At 47.8% G+C, this 15,072-nt stretch overlaps 1 protein-coding gene across 1 annotated transcript; it reads left to right on the top strand.

Annotated features, from left to right (window-relative positions):
* The first annotated feature begins 5,723 nt into the window (after positions 1-5,723).
* On the top strand, positions 5,724-14,702 carry DDX56 (DEAD-box helicase 56). The gene is made up of 14 exons (XM_007956411.2): positions 5,724-5,780; positions 5,919-6,080; positions 6,704-6,864; positions 7,027-7,197; positions 7,332-7,422; positions 8,233-8,477; positions 8,754-8,873; positions 9,458-9,571; positions 9,682-9,776; positions 11,021-11,094; positions 11,242-11,331; positions 12,041-12,146; positions 14,040-14,116; positions 14,655-14,702. Exons 1-14 carry the CDS (start codon positions 5,724-5,726, stop codon positions 14,700-14,702), a joined length of 1,611 nt encoding a protein of 536 aa, XP_007954602.2.
* The last annotated feature ends 370 nt before the right edge of the window (positions 14,703-15,072 follow it).

Genomic DNA, 15,072 nt, shown 5'->3' with positions numbered 1-15,072 from the left:
TTGTTCACCCATCTATCCGTCCCTATACCCATGTTTGCTTTCATTGACAACTCAGTATTGTATTTACAAAGGGGTTCATATTTGTTGTTTGTACTGCTGGGGTGGTGTTCTTGACATCCTTTATCATCACTGAGACTTGTAGTACCCAAGCATCACTTTCTTGTGGTACATGAGCTGCTTTCTTACTCTCAACCTAACAACAGCTAGTCTGGCCTGTGATACTCAGATGCTGGGCCAGTGTCAGATCAGCTGCATAGGACTGCCTAGGAAGCTTCTCAGCAGAGATTTCTGGGCAACACTTAGGTCTATTCTCATAGGTTTGGTTTTGGGGTAGTGTGGTAGATAGAATAATGGCAGCCCAAAATGTCCATGTTGTAATGGGAACCTTGGAATATGTTACCTAATCATATGGGGCCAGGTCATCTCATCCCTATTCAGTTGAGATGTTGTCAGCTATGCCCCCCCATTTAGTCAAGGTCAGCTCATCCCTAGTCCCTGTGGGCTAGGTCAGCAGGTACCAAAGGTTGGGTTCAGCAGCCTACACAACTCCCTGCACTTCAGACCAGCCAGCCCCTTGTCTCTCATTACTAGCTACCCAGGGGTAGGTGCCAAAAAAACATGTCCAAACTCAGCCCATCTCTTCAATGCTGCACTTCCCCACTTCCATTCATCTCATGGACTCAAGTGGTCACCTCATCAAGTACTAGCTCAGTTGGGCATACCAGTCTATCTACTCGCTGGCTTCCTTTAACTTTCAGTCCTGGAAGGAGGTTCTCATGGGCACTGACATTTCCAGCCTTGATGCACCCAATGATGAATCATTTACCTGAAGTTCAAAAAGCAAAACAGTATTTCTTCCTCTCTCCCAGCAGTCCTGGATGAATTTGCATGTCTTTCAAATAGTAATTTCCTGCTCGTAAGTTTCTAGATGGGGCTTAGTTTTCTTTCTTTTTTTAAACTAAGTCCCAAATACCCTATATACATGGAAATGAATAGCGTGTGTTTCTTTCAGGCAAATCTTAGTTCTTCTTTTAGCATATCGTATCAAGTACTGGCTGAAAGCAGAGTTACTCTCAGTTTTTGACAATATTCGATATCCATGTCAATCACACATTTATGTCTGTTGTACACCACTGGGTAGGAGAAACATAGTTTATTCAGATAAATGAATAAACTTTTTTAAAAAAACATTCTATTGTCATCCTTTCTTCACCTCATTCATATGCATATGGTCTTGGGCTTCTGGCTAGGTGGAACCAGAAGTTCCCAGCCCCCTGTCAGTCATCTTGCTTAACCTGCTGGGCTGTCACTCAAGCCACTCCAGGCTTTCCTCTCCTCAGATTCCCTATCTGCTGCTCCAGCATAACATCCCTTTCCTTTTAGCAATTACAGATAACAACAAAAGTAAACATCCAAGAATCAAAAGGTTCACTTCCCATACTCTTTCATCCTTTCTCTTCCAAAATCCCATGCTTCTGTGAATCAGGAGCCATTGCAACAAATCCCACTTCTGACACCAATAATGTAGCAGGAGTGTCAGATCTGTAACTTTAGGGAGAATGAGAATCGGCCCAAAGGCAATTCCCATGAGGCAGAGGTCAAACATATATCTACTTTCCAATCTTTTTACTAATTGACACCAGCTGTCCTCCCCACAGCACTGTCTACTTCTCTTCTGGGTTTGATAGTCATTGCTGTGGTCACCTTGAACTCACAGACCATACTTACGGTTATATGGTTTATTAGGGAATTAATATGGGATCAAGATTGACTTAGAATTAACAGGAATAACTCAGGATACAGTTCTTTGATCAGGACAACTTCTCTGTTGTTGCCACCAATCCCTCACTCTCAGCCTGGGGCTGGCCTCTGCTTGTCTTCTGCCCAAACTAGGGCCTGGCCTCTGCCCCTGCTTGGGTAAGTGTTACAGCTTTTTAGCTCCACCAAGTGCCCAGAGCCACCCGAGTCTGTCAGCAAGCCTCCTCCATAGGCCCACTCCTCTGTAGGTCAGCAAGCCCTGCTCCTTTAGCTCCTCTGACAATTGCCTGTAACATCCTAGTCTGCCAGCCAGCCTCCTGCCTGAAGGTGCTCTGCTCCCTTGCTCCATGGTTCAGTAAGCCCATGGTAGCTGCCTGGCTCCATGGAAAAAGAAGCATTCCATGCTGTCTCTTGCTGGTCTCCTGGATCTATCGCCACCTCTCCAGTGTTACAGCTCTGTCTCCTGCGTCTATGCAGTTCTCAGCACAGGGGGCCTGGGGCCAAAGGACATACTCTCTTCCAGGCTTTTCTTGATGATAATGAGGTACCCTTCAACTTCTGTGGGATAAGTGCTTGCAAGTGCCTCAATCCTATTGGGTGGATTTTATGCATCCTATTTGTATAATAACTGACCAATCTTCTCACTGGACTAAACTAACCAATCCCCTGACAAGTGGCTTCATCTATTTGCATAATACCTGACATTTTGTTTTAGACAGAGGCTGGTTTCTTTCCTGAGTAGCTGTAACAAGCGCAACTTAACAACTCCTCAGGGCCCAGAGGAAAAAAATCTCACAAGCTGTTTTGTTTTTCTTTTTCACAGAACCAAGACAAAAGGCCACATATAGAAACTCATTTTACCACAATTGAAGTGAGGTGGTGTGAGAAGGACTTAACACACTGTTCCTGGTTTTGAGGATGGAGGAAGGGGGCCATGAGTTAAAGTTAGCCTGTGGTAGCTGGAAAAGGCAAGGAAATGGTTCCCTAGAAGAACCAGTTTCCAGAAAGGAATGCAGCCCTGCCAACAGCATTATTTTAGCTCAGTGAGACCTATGTCTGATTTCTGATTTACAGAACATTAATAAATGTGTTGTTTTAAGCCACTAAATTTGTGGTGATTTGTTACAGTAGCAGTAGAAAATGAATTCTGGTGGGGACCAAGACTCCTTATTTTTAGTCAGGCTGTGCAGGTAACTGATTGGCAGCCCCAAGATCAAGCTGTTGTTGTTGTTGTTATGTGCCATGGAGTTGGACCCAACTCATAGCAACCCGTCCTTGGGTTTCCAAGGCGGTATCTCTATGGAAGTAGATTGTCCAACCTTCCTTCCAAGGAGTGGCGGATGGGTTTGAACCACCAGCCTTCTGGTTAGCAGTCAAGTGCCTTAGGTACTATGCTACCAGAGCTCCTTGAGACCAACCTACTTTCCTCTTTATTTCAGGCAGTTGCTGCCATATCTGTGTTACTCATTCTTCCAAATCTATCATTTTTGTACAGCCCAACTGCTGTAGCCTGTCCTTTGTACTACTATAACCTTTAACCTTAGCTCAGCCTTTATTGGTAGCTTCTGTACCCCATATCATGTGTTTTCTACTTTCAAAGCCATCACTCCCATTCACTTTGCTATTTCTACTATAGGCACCAGTCATGGAAAACACCAATCATACATTTTTTTCCTAAGGTATTGTTATGTGCCTGTGGTAGTTCAGTTTGTATGTTAACTTGGCTGGGCCTGGTTGAGTGGATGGGCAGCTGGTGGTAGTTATTCCCCATGGTGAGACTGGCAATTGACTCCATGGTGGGATGGATCTACCACAAGCAGCTGAGTAGCTGCCTTTGGGATGTGGTCTGCTCCCTCTATATAAGGAGAAACCTTAGGGATAGTCTCTAGCTTATGGTACCTTGAACCCTGGATGTAGCCATGCCATTATTCAGCAGCCTGCCATGCTCTGCCGACCTTGGAACTTATTACGGACTTGAATGAATGGCCTGCCATGTGATTTGGTAATATCAGGACTGTGCCTTTTTACTTGTCAACCTTGGGCTTGGCAGCCTTATCAGCTAGTAGCTGCCTGAGTAAAGAAAAGCTGCTAACTTCAGTGGGCCGGGAGCTTGAGGCAGAGCTAAAACCCAAGGCTTAGGGGCTTTCACCTAGCCCCTAGAGTGTGGCACTTTGAACTTGGACCAAAAGCCTCCAAATTGTAAGAATAAACTCCTGTTTGTTAAGGCCATCCCATTTGTGGTATATTCTTGTCAGAGCAGCACTAGGTAACTAAAACAATGCCCTTGAGTTGATTCTGACATAGCAACCTCATAGGACAGAGTAAAATTGCCCCATAAAGTGTCCTAGATTTTAATCTTTATGGGAGCAAATCACCAGGTCTTTTCTGCTACAGAAAAGGATTCAAATCACCAACCTTTCTGCTTCAATGGTTAGCAGCAGAGTGCTTACACTGTGCCAGCAGGGCTCCTTTTCTAAGGCATGGTAGCTGGAAAAGAAATTAGTACATATATAAACAGTGGAAAGGTCTCTTGTTGTGATTCAGTCAGTCCCAACTCATGGGGACCCCAGGAACATCTAATGAAACACTGCCCATTCCTGAGCCATCATCATGATTGGTTGGTGACTGGACTGTGGTAATCCATAGGGTTTTCACTGGCTGACTTTTGGAAGCAGATACCAGGTATTTCTTGCATTGGATAGAAATTTCCAAATAATGGTAGGAGGTAGGGTGTAGGACTCAGGGTACTGTTCCCATTATGTGTTTGTTATGTATGTAAGGAGCTCTGGTGGCATAGTGGGTAAGGCATTTGGCTGCTAACCAGAAGGTCAGTGGTTCTAAACCCACGAGCTGTTCTGAAGGAAGAAGATGAGACAAATACTTCTGTAAAGATTTACAGCCTAGGAAACCCAATGGGGGTTCTTATGAGTCAGAATCCAAGAGGATGGCAGTGGGTTTTGGGGTGCCTGTTTCTAGGTAGTACACAAATGGACATTCTAAAAACATTAATGGTTATGTATTTGTCTCAAGGTAAGTTTAATGCTGGCATTATTATTAGGGTGAGGCTGTTAAAAGAAGTGCTCACTAAAAAACTTTAAGGATGCAATTATGTGAGCAAACAAACCTGTTTGACCTCTGTGTTGGGTGAAGGCACACACCATGGGGGTGAAATACTTTCCTTTTCACATATTCCAAACTCTTGTGGAAGGTTAACCTCTCACCCCCACCCTAAAGGAAACCTTTCTCGTTATGAACTGAGAGCTCTTGTTATGTGCCTTGGAGTCAGACCTGACTCATAGCGAGCCCTCCTTGGATTTCCGAGGCGGTATCACTACGAAGTAGATTGCCCAACCTTCCTCCCGAGGAGTGGCTGGTGGGTTTGAACCACCAGCCTTCTGGTTAGCAGTCAAGTGCCATAGGCACCACGCTACCAGAGCTCCCGAGAGCTCTTGGGCCCCAGAACAAAGAGGGCCAGGCGGCAAAAAAAAGGCAGTGTCGGGAAATGGAACAATAGTAACAACACAAAAACCAATCCCACCGCTACTGGATTGAATCCGACTAGTAGAGATCATCGCCGAGTTTCCAACGCTTGTAAATCTTTAGTTAGTAGATTGCCTCATCTTCCTCCCATGAAGCAGCTAGCAGTTTGAACTGCTGATCTTTTAGTTAGCAGCCAAACGCCTTAGGAAGTAGACGAAGAGACGCTATAAGGGAGTTTGCTGCCAGAGGTTCTAAGTCAAGGCCTCGCCCCCTCCCGCCCCAGAGGAAGAATCAGTCGCCGCTACTTCCTGTGGGCTCTGGACGTCTCCTAAAACCCAAAGGCAGGAACTGAAGACCGGAACCTTAAGCTGTAGCATTTTCGGAAGTTAACTCCTCTTGCGAAGATGATTGGTTGTTGCTTTGACCTATTAACGCTTTCCTCCCGATCTTCGTGCGGCGCGTGCGCATTGGCACTACTGAAAATCATGTCGGAAGAGGTATTGGGCTTTGAGCACATGGGCCTCGACCCCAGGCTCTTGCAGGTACGGGCGGAAGGCTGAGCAGCCAGGTTCACGGGCTCCACGGGAGCGGAGACTTTGGCTTGGCGGGAAGCAGTGTCCGTGGGGGTCCTCAACCACCCTTCGCGCCACATTAGCTGCTTGTCGCCTCGTCTGTCCTAGGCCGTCACGGACCTGGGCTGGTCGCGACCTACACTTATCCAGGAAAAGGCCATCCCACTGGCCCTAGAGGGGAAGGATCTCCTGGCTCGAGCCCGCACGGGTTCAGGAAAGACGGCTGCTTATGCTATTCCTATGCTGCAGCTGCTGCTCCACAGGAAGTCGGTGAGTGATCGGCAGGACTGAGGGAAGGAAGGAGACCAGCCCTAAGAGGCTGGTAAGGGGGTTGCAGGTGTCTTTTAAGTACTCCTTTATGCTTCTTGGTTTCCAAGAAATAAGCCATGTTGTCCCTCTACCCCACTCTGCCATGGCCGTCTTTTGGTATCTTACTCTTGAAGGCTGGCCTGAGAACTATGCTGTTGTTGAAAATGCTCTGGGCTGGAATTCTGGTTATCTAGGTTCTATTCCAGGTCCTGCAACCACCATTCTTTGTGTAATCTTGGGGAAATTTACTGCCCGTTTTTTTTTTCCCCCTTCTATATAAAAAAGGGTCATGTCTCCCCTTTGCACTTTGTAGAATTATTGTGAGGTTCTAGCCTCATAACTGGTACATTTTAAGTAACTTCATAACCATAGAGTAAGCTACTCTTTAAGGATCAGTGCCTGGGGAAAGACTCTTGCTCTGCATTCTAAAGTGGGCTGAAATATGTGAAGGGTTGATGAGAATACAGCTAAATTGTTATGTTAAGGTGGGTGGTTCATAATGCTTTTAAGAAGTAGAGAAAGGTGTCAGGTGGTCACAGTGATGGGAACCAGCTGGCAAAACTCTTTAAATTATCTTCTTACAGACAGGTCCTGTGGTAGAACAGGCTGTGAGAGGCCTTGTCCTTGTGCCCACCAAGGAGCTGGCAAAGCAGGCACAGTCCATGATTCAGCAGCTTGTGATGTACTGTGCTCGGGACATTCGTGTGGCTGATGTCTCAGCTGCTGAAGACTTGGCCTCTCAGAGGTGGGTGAAAGGAGCAGGGATATAGGGGTATGAAGCTACCAGAGATGTAGGATTGGATTTGTGTGCAGCAAGAAAGAGAGAGCTTATCTTGGGTGGGGTTACAACTGCTGCATCCCTTAGCACTGTGTTCTTCCCTGATAATGAAGTCTTACTTATTGTTAGAGCTGTGCTCATAGAGAAGCCTGATATTGTGGTGGGAACGCCATCTCGCATATTAAGCCACCTGCAGCAAGAAAACTTGAAACTGCGTGACTACCTAGAGTTGGTGGTGTTGGACGAGGCTGATCTTCTTTTTTCCTTTGGCTTTGAGGAAGAACTCAAGTGTCTTCTCTGGTAAGAAGAGGTCTCACAGTGCAAGAATTTATGAATAGAGATTTGAGCCTAGAGCAGCTGGCTGGCAGTTCACGACAGCCAGATCAATTAGAGGCCCTGGGGTTGGGGTCTGACTGGACTCTGCTCTGTTTCAGTTACTTGCCCCGGATTTACCAGGCTTTTCTTATGTCAGCTACTTTCAGTGAGGATGTGCAAGCACTCAAGGAACTGGTGCTTCATAACCCGGTAAGGGATACCACTGGAGTGTTTGGAGCTGCATATGTCTTGGTACCCAAAGGACTTAATGTTACCTTCTCAAAGGAGCCTTGTTGGTGTTTGGGTGGGACAGCTGTTACTGGGTGTAGTATACCTGGTCCCAAGGCACTAAAAGCTAGTAATACCCCTACTCCCCAAAGTCATTTTATTGCACTGCATAGTTCAAGATGTCTTCAGGGGTGTCTTTGTTCCAATTTAAGTTATGCTTTTCCTGAAAGTCTGAGCCGGGATCTCAAGGGACAGAAGAACTGCATAGGGCAGCAATCCAAAAATCTAAGGTTCTTCCCTTATGAGAATTTTCCCTTCAGAAGTGTTGCTTCTCTTGACGATATAGTAATTTATTGATGTGCTTCTCTTTGTTTCGTGTTTCAAATAATTTATGTATAGTTTTGTATATTTTTTTATACCACAATAAGTTCTTGGGTGGCACAAACAGTTAACCACTCAACTACTAGCCAGAAGGTTGGCAGTTCGAACTCACCCAGAGGTGCCTTGGAAGATAGGCCTGGCGATCTGCTTCTAGAGGGTGACAGGCTTACAAACCCTATGGTGTAGTTCTATTCTCCATGTATGAGTTGCCTTGAATTAGAATCAATTAGACAGCAACTAACCACAGAGTTAAAGCACTTTGACTTTGTATATTTGGGTGGGCGGGAAACTTAAGGTACCAAAACTCCTCAAATGTATCTCTGCCCTATCCTAAAATGATTGGAGAGTCAGTGGCTTGCAATGGCATTTCTGTCTTTTTCCTTCCTGACCAAAGGCCCACCCTCTCCCTAGGTTGTCCTCAAGTTACAGGAGTCCCAGCTGCCAGGGCCAGACCAGCTTCAACAGTTTCAGGTGGTCTGTGAGACTGAGGAAGACAAGTTTCTGTTGCTGTATGCCCTGCTCAAGCTGTCATTGATCCGGGGCAAGTCTCTGCTATTTGTCAACACTCTGGAACGGAGTTACCGGCTCCGCCTGTTCCTGGAGCAGTTCAGCATTCCTGCCTGCGTGCTCAATGGGGAACTCCCACTGCGCTCCAGGTTCGCTGCTTCCACTGTCTTTGTTGATGTAAGCCAAAGACAAGAAGGACTGAAAAGGGAAACCCAGCTGCTGATTGTTTCTTAAGCCCTCTGTAGGGCCAGGCACTGAACTTGATGTGCTGACTTCTCACAGTCCTGATGTACCAACGTAGGATATTGAGGCCCGTTGGTTAAGAGGAGAAAAAGTAGTAAAGGGTAGTGGTTCCGATGGTGGTGTGGGGGCTTCCTTTTGCCTCACATGCTCTGTGGGACTTAACCTTCTACTCTTTGCCGCAGGTACCACATCATCTCACAGTTCAACCAGGGCTTCTATGACTGTGTCATAGCAACTGATGCTGAAGTCCTGGGGACCTCTGTTAAGGGCAAACATCAGGGCAGAGGAGCCAAAGGAGACAGGTGACACCACATCTTATTCTCCTAGCCCACTCCTGAGCTCTTAGGAAGAACGTCAGGCCAGAGTGCTTGGAGCAGGGAGTTAGATGTTTTGGGCTGGGCTCAAAGCTTGGCCAGTATATCAAAGGGGGTGAGGGTACATACCATCCATGCTCTGGTCAGCACAAAGGTTAAGATTGTCTCTCTACCTCATTGTTGGATTGTGCTATGCTATAAGGGAGGATATGCCTGGGCTGCATCAGGCTGGAGTTGTGCCTTGTGGCATGGGTCTTTCTGAGCTCCACTTGGGGCAACCACTGATAGGCTAGGAAAAGGGAAGTTACCTATCTGTCTGCCCTCAATAGTCCACTGGCCCAGGGTGAGGACTTAATAGTTCTACTGCTTTGCCCCAGGATTGAGATAAGGGTTTGGCCTAAGCTGGAGGGCCACCAGGCTACCTCACCCCACCAAGTCCTAAGTTCTAATTGTAAGGGTTTTACATATATTAGAGTGCTGTGGTTCCATTTGCAAATCTGTTTAAGGAGGTGATTTTGCTGACCTCACTTGCGCAGAGAAGGGGGCAGGCTGATGTTGGATTGTTTCCACAGGGCTTCTGACCCCGAATCTGGTGTGGCCCGTGGTATAGACTTCCACCAGGTGTCTCTGGTGCTCAGTTTTGATATTCCACCTACCCCTGAGGCCTATATCCACCGAGCTGGCAGGTAGGGCTACAGGTGTGGGTCAGGGTGTTGGTCCAGCATGCTGGAGGACTTGGTTGTAAGTAGACCAGAGCCTGTTGTAGGAAATTCAGGTAGCTTATCTCTCCTTACAGGACAGCACGTGCCAACAACCCAGGTGTGGTCTTAACCTTTGTGCTGCCCACAGAGCAGGCCCACCTAGGTGAAATTGAGGAACTGCTCAGTGGAGGTAAGAGCCCCATTCCCCTGGGCATGGGCCAGGGCCAAGCCTTTACTTCCAAACTATAAAATAGCAGCACAACTTGGACTGCATTGGATGATAGAGAAGATAGTATTAAGAAGATAGTCGTGGTGACAGAGCTACTGATACGTACTAAGTACTGTGTGCCAGGCCCTGTGGTCAGTGTGTGACACACTGGGCTACATGGGATCATCACTCTTCCCTGTGCAGCAGGCACTGCACCTCATTTTACAGATGAGAAAACTGAGCTTCAGAACAGTCAAATAATTTGTTCAAAGTCTTCTTTACATGCCTCCCTCATAGAGTAGAAAGGCAGAGGGAGAGGTTTAAAATCTCAGGCAGTCCTGGAAAGGCTAGCAGGTGTCCAAGGAGGTGGCCCTGGGAGAGGACTGGATAGTTGAGGCCCATGGAGGGGAGAAGCTCTGCAGCATGTAGCACACAGCACTGGCACCTCTGAGCTGGAGCTGATCTAGGAGCAGTACCATCTTGGATTCACAGACTAGGGAAAGAGAATAGCAGAGTGGCAGCTAGTGCTGTGGAGAAAGAATGGTAGAGAAGGGAAGGATCTGCTTCACTGCCTAGGAGATTGTGGGCAGGGAAGTCTAGAGAGCCTTCAGGAGCCCTGGTTCTTGGTGTTGACTGATGTAGGGTATAGGGGTCTCACATCCTCGTGTGAGTGCTGAGACCAGCCCTCTTCCCTTTTGCCAAGGAAGGTAGATGCCAGGGAAGGGCACTGCTTGCCTCTGGATACTACATAGAGGGTGGGGCCTAGGAGACACCATTTAGCTGAGACTAGGGGGTGGGGCTGAGACTGGTTGGGGAAGCAAGGGGAGATATTGGGGATTATTTGTCTGCCTTCATTTCTGTACCTGAAGGTAGCGATAACAACAGTACCTGTATCATTGGTTTGTTGTGACTGTGAGGTGACTTGATGCACTATGGTATATAGTGCTTGAACAGTACCTGACAACGTTCATGTTTAATTTTACATGTAGTGTTCTAGGCACTGAAGAGCAGCTACATATGGAGGGATCAAGGACCCCCAGGGTCAGGGTACACAGGTCACTCTCATAGACAGTGTCATGGGCCTCCTGCATTGGAACCCAGAGCACAAATGCTGCCTGTGGGCCCAGAGCAGGGCCCAAGGTATAGTTGGGCTTATGCATCTGGCTTCTTGGGAGACCCTGTCCTGAGCTTTCAGTCCTGATGGACCTCTGCTGCCTTGTCTACAGAGCATGGGGCCCCTGTCCTACTTCCCTACCAGTTCCGGATGGAGGAGATTGAAGGTTTCCGCTACCGCTGCAGGGTGAGAGGGACGTGATGGAAAGTGGGAGAGGTGGTGGATGAAGAAGCCATTCTTTTAGGGCCCAGGGATAATGCTATTGTTGCAGAGTACTCAGGGACAAGGGAGTGGACAGCCACACTGTGCTGATGGCCACATCTGCCCCTATAGGATGCCATGCGCTCAGTGACGAAACAAGCCATCCGGGAGGCAAGGCTGAAAGAGGTGAAAGAAGAGCTGTTGCGTTCTGAGAAGCTCAAGGTGAGGGATGGGGCAGGACTAGAAGGTTTGCTCTTAGCTACCAGCCTGCTAGGCTCAAGATGGGAGCAGGGGAGAGTAAGCTATAGCCTTGAGTAGGGCCGGGAGAAAGTGGCTGAAGACAGTGGGAGGAGCCAGCTTAACTACTGGGACAATCTGTTGGCCCAGCGTCTGTATGCTGTCCACCAAAATTACAAATTCACATAGCATTTGATCTAGAAATGCTGCTTCTAAGGGTTTATCTATTAGACGTACTCATGATTGCAAAACCATATTTGCACCAGCGCCCATCACAGTGTTATCGTTGTACCAGGATGGTTGCAGTCTAATAGTCTAAGAGTTTAGGGGCTCATTAAAAAAATTATGGAACATCCAAATAACTACATTTTCATAGACTTAGAATGAGGAGGTTATTTATGTGTCAGAGTAATCTCTTAAGATGTTAAGTTAAAAAACAAGGTGCTGAAAAACAAGGGTATGGTATACTACTATTTGTCTTATAATAAAGGTTATGTACACATGTAGTACATGTGCATATATATTCTCAGAAAGAAACAAAAGTAGGAGGGCAGTTGGGTAACTGGGGATAAAGGGGTAAGGAAACTTCATGGTATACCCTTTTGTATTTTGAAACATGTGATAACATTATTTCTTCTAACTAAATCCATAACACTTAGAAAGAATGATACTGACCCCATGTCTTCAATGTCAGACATACTTTGAAGAGAACCCCCGTGACCTTCAGCTGCTGCGACATGACCTTCCCTTGCACCCTGCAGTGGTGAAGCCACACCTGGGCCACGTCCCTGACTACTTGGGTGAGTGCAGCCCTGGGCATGAGAGGATGGTGAGAGGGGTGGGCATACAGAGCTTGGGTGGGTCAGGGGGCATGTGCCATGCTCTGTGCTGGTGCTGTGGCACTGGGGATGCCACTGTATATGTGGCTTTTTATTCAAACTGGCCTTAGCAGTCCTGGAAGTAGGTACTGCTGTCTCCACTATGGTACTAGGAAAGTTTTAGCACCACAGAAGGGCCTCATGCCAGGAAGGGAGAACAGGAAGGGGTGCCTAGGTGGTTTTCTACAGAGCTTGTCATTGGAAAAGTGAGTGAAGGCTGGCTGCTGAAAGCATGAGCACAGGTTGGGAGAGGGTGGCAGGAGATGGAAACTGTCAGCTGGGACACTGAGGTGAAGGTTGGGGTGGCTGTGGGATCAGTAGAAAGGAATAACAAGTAGAGAGGAAGGTCTGTGGGCTGCAGTGTAGAAGGCGGAAACAGACACTAGGGAAGAGGGCTGAAGCAGGAGGGAGCCACTAGAACCCTAGGAAGAATGCCTCCAAGGGCTGAATATCAGGAGGAGTGGTGGCAATGACGGGACACTGGTGATGAGGAGTGACTCTAAGTTGGCTGTTGGAAGGTATGGGCAAACATCTAGAGGTTTCTGTGGTTCGATGAGGCCAAAGCTTGACCTCAGAGGTTCAGGAGTCTGCCTCGCTATATGTGTGGTCATGGTATCATATGAGGCCAACTCTAGGGATGGCTTTTCTTTTTTCGTGTTCCATGTTTTGGTATCACAGCGTAATGAGCATGTGTTGCTTTTATGATAAAAAATGCGTAAAGTGATTAAAGGAGAAGAGCAGCTGAGGAGGAAGTTATGGGGCAGGCAGAGACCAAAGGTAGATCAGATAGTGCTAGAAAGGCCCAAGCCAATTTGAGGGGAGGGATCTAGAAGAGGTAGGAGAAAATGAAAATGCTAGAGAAGGAGAGATTACTGGAGCAGCTGCCAGCTAGGAGGGGTCATAGTTTGGAATGGGAGGAGGGATATCTCCTCACAGAAGGGAGGGGAGGACAGAGTATAGGGGGGAGATAGGCCAGGATTGAGGCAGAAGAGGAGAGGAGGGAGCTTTGCTTTGTGGAACTCTGTTGTGTTCTCTGTCATTTGACAAGACAGTGTGGCTGGGGGGTTTGGGATGGCCACAGCCCACTGGAAAGTGTGGTGATGGGTACTAAAGGGTAGGTCTGGGTACCCAGGACTGATGAGACAGAGGGAGCACAAGAGGGTTTGTAAAGGGACTGAGGTGAGGCTGGCCTGCAGGAGGACTAGGCCCTGTGGGAAGTCAGTGAAAATGGAATTGGGGCTGGGGGAGGATGACTTATTCTAAGGAGGAAGGGGAAGGGAGGTCACCAGTTTGGGGTATTTAGAGTTTGTAATGATGGGCCACAGAGGAAGAAAGTGATTTCTATTTTAATAGCACTTCTCTTAAGAAACAATGCCTTTATTTTTCCTTTTTTTGTTACATACCTATTGGAACACATTTAAACACTACAGAAGCGTGGTTTAGATGGTGGGAGTCCCTATAGTCCTACTTCTTTGATAAGTGGCTCCATGCCTGTGGGTTTAGCTACTGGCCATCAGGAAGTGTGTGAAGTGTCATTTATGAAGACTGAAGTCAGCTCTTATAAATGGTCTTGGGGGTTGTGCTCACTGAAGCAGTGAGCTCCCTGAGTAGTGGGGTTGTGCAGATACAGAAGCAGGAGGCTTGGTGTGATGGTGAGTAGGAGTGAGCTACTAGAGGGACAGAGAGGCTCTCAGTGGAACATATTTGTCTTTTGTCTCCTGAGGCCTTTGTGGAGAGCCAGCGATGAAGGCAGGTAAATAAGGTAGGGGCACTGAGGGTACTAGGCTCTGCTGAGTAGCTACAATCTCTCCCCAGTCCCTCCTACTCTTCGTGGAGTCATCCACCCTCATAAGAAGCGGAAGAAGCATTCCTCCTCCTACCGGAAAGTTAAGGTACATACATCCCACTGTGGGTTTTGGCCAGGGCGGCTGCAGCACCTCTCTTGTTCCCATTTCCAGTTGCTTTTGGGATGTCTGGCACAGCAGGACCTTGCCCTTGGGGAGCAGGAGGGAGGGTCCCTCCACCCTGTCCAGGGAGTCCCCAAGAACTGCTGTAGAAGTCCCAGCAGCTGGATCCAAATTAGGTGGGTTGGGAACACTGCTGTCCTTGCCCCTGGCTCTGGCAATTATCAGGAACAAAAAAGAAGCCGTTTTTCTGTCCATAGTTGCCTTTCTTTTTCATGTATCTCCACTAGAGAGCAGTGAAGGGGATGTGGGGTACTAGGAAGAACAGAGCAAGGAGGATGGGGGGTGAGGCCCAGGCCGAAGATGAGAGGGAAAGATGTTAGAGAATGGATAGCACTGCCCTTGTCTGGATCCAGCATAGCTTTAGAAAGGTCATGGGAGGTGGCAGCCCTGTCCCTCTTAGCGTCTGTTTCAGGTAGGCAGATGATTGGACCCTTAATTAACCCACAGTTTTACCTCCTTGCAGAAGGGTAAGACCCAGAACCCACTGCGCAGCTTCAAGCACCAAGGGTAGAAGCCTAGAACTGCACCAATGCCCTCCTGAACACCTGGTTGTCCTGGACCCCTTGCTATCTCTCAAGCCCACCCTAGGCAGCAGCAGACTGCACTGCTAGGGACAGGCACAGTGGTGGCCCACAGTGCTGCAAGCAAGGCTGGTTTTGGCATTTTACCACTTAACAGAATAAGGGTTTTAGCTGCTGCTTTCTGCTTCCAACATGTAGGAAGGAACTATCCCCTGAAACATTGGGAGTAGGGAGAATGAGGCTTCCAGATGGCAGGGCTCTGGTTGCTGCCTCTAGTATCTCATGTGGCCAGCAGAGGGCAGCCTGTGAAGAATGGAGGTTTGGGTCACAGTGAACTGAAACCTGCCCTTGTCTGTGCAG

Source organism: Orycteropus afer, unplaced genomic scaffold, assembly GCF_000298275.1.
Source record: "Orycteropus afer afer isolate SDZICR_OR568_19922 unplaced genomic scaffold, OryAfe1.0 scaffold00618, whole genome shotgun sequence".
In the NCBI taxonomy this organism is placed as follows: domain Eukaryota; kingdom Metazoa; phylum Chordata; class Mammalia; order Tubulidentata; family Orycteropodidae; genus Orycteropus; species Orycteropus afer.
This window is presented reverse-complemented; position numbering and strand designations above follow the sequence as displayed.

What these genes read in the sequence shown, in the direction of transcription:
- DDX56 (XM_007956411.2), top strand. Translation starts at nt 5,724, where the DNA reads ATGTCGGAAGAGGTATTGGGCTTTGAGCACATGGGCCTCGACCCCAGG. An exon ending in GAAGACTTGGCCTCTCAGAG is followed by an intron (nt 6,865 to 7,026) that starts GTGGGTGAAAGG and finishes ACTTATTGTTAG; the next exon opens with AGCTGTGCTCATAGAGAAGC. An exon ending in GAACTCAAGTGTCTTCTCTG is followed by an intron (nt 7,198 to 7,331) that starts GTAAGAAGAGGT and finishes GCTCTGTTTCAG; the next exon opens with TTACTTGCCCCGGATTTACC.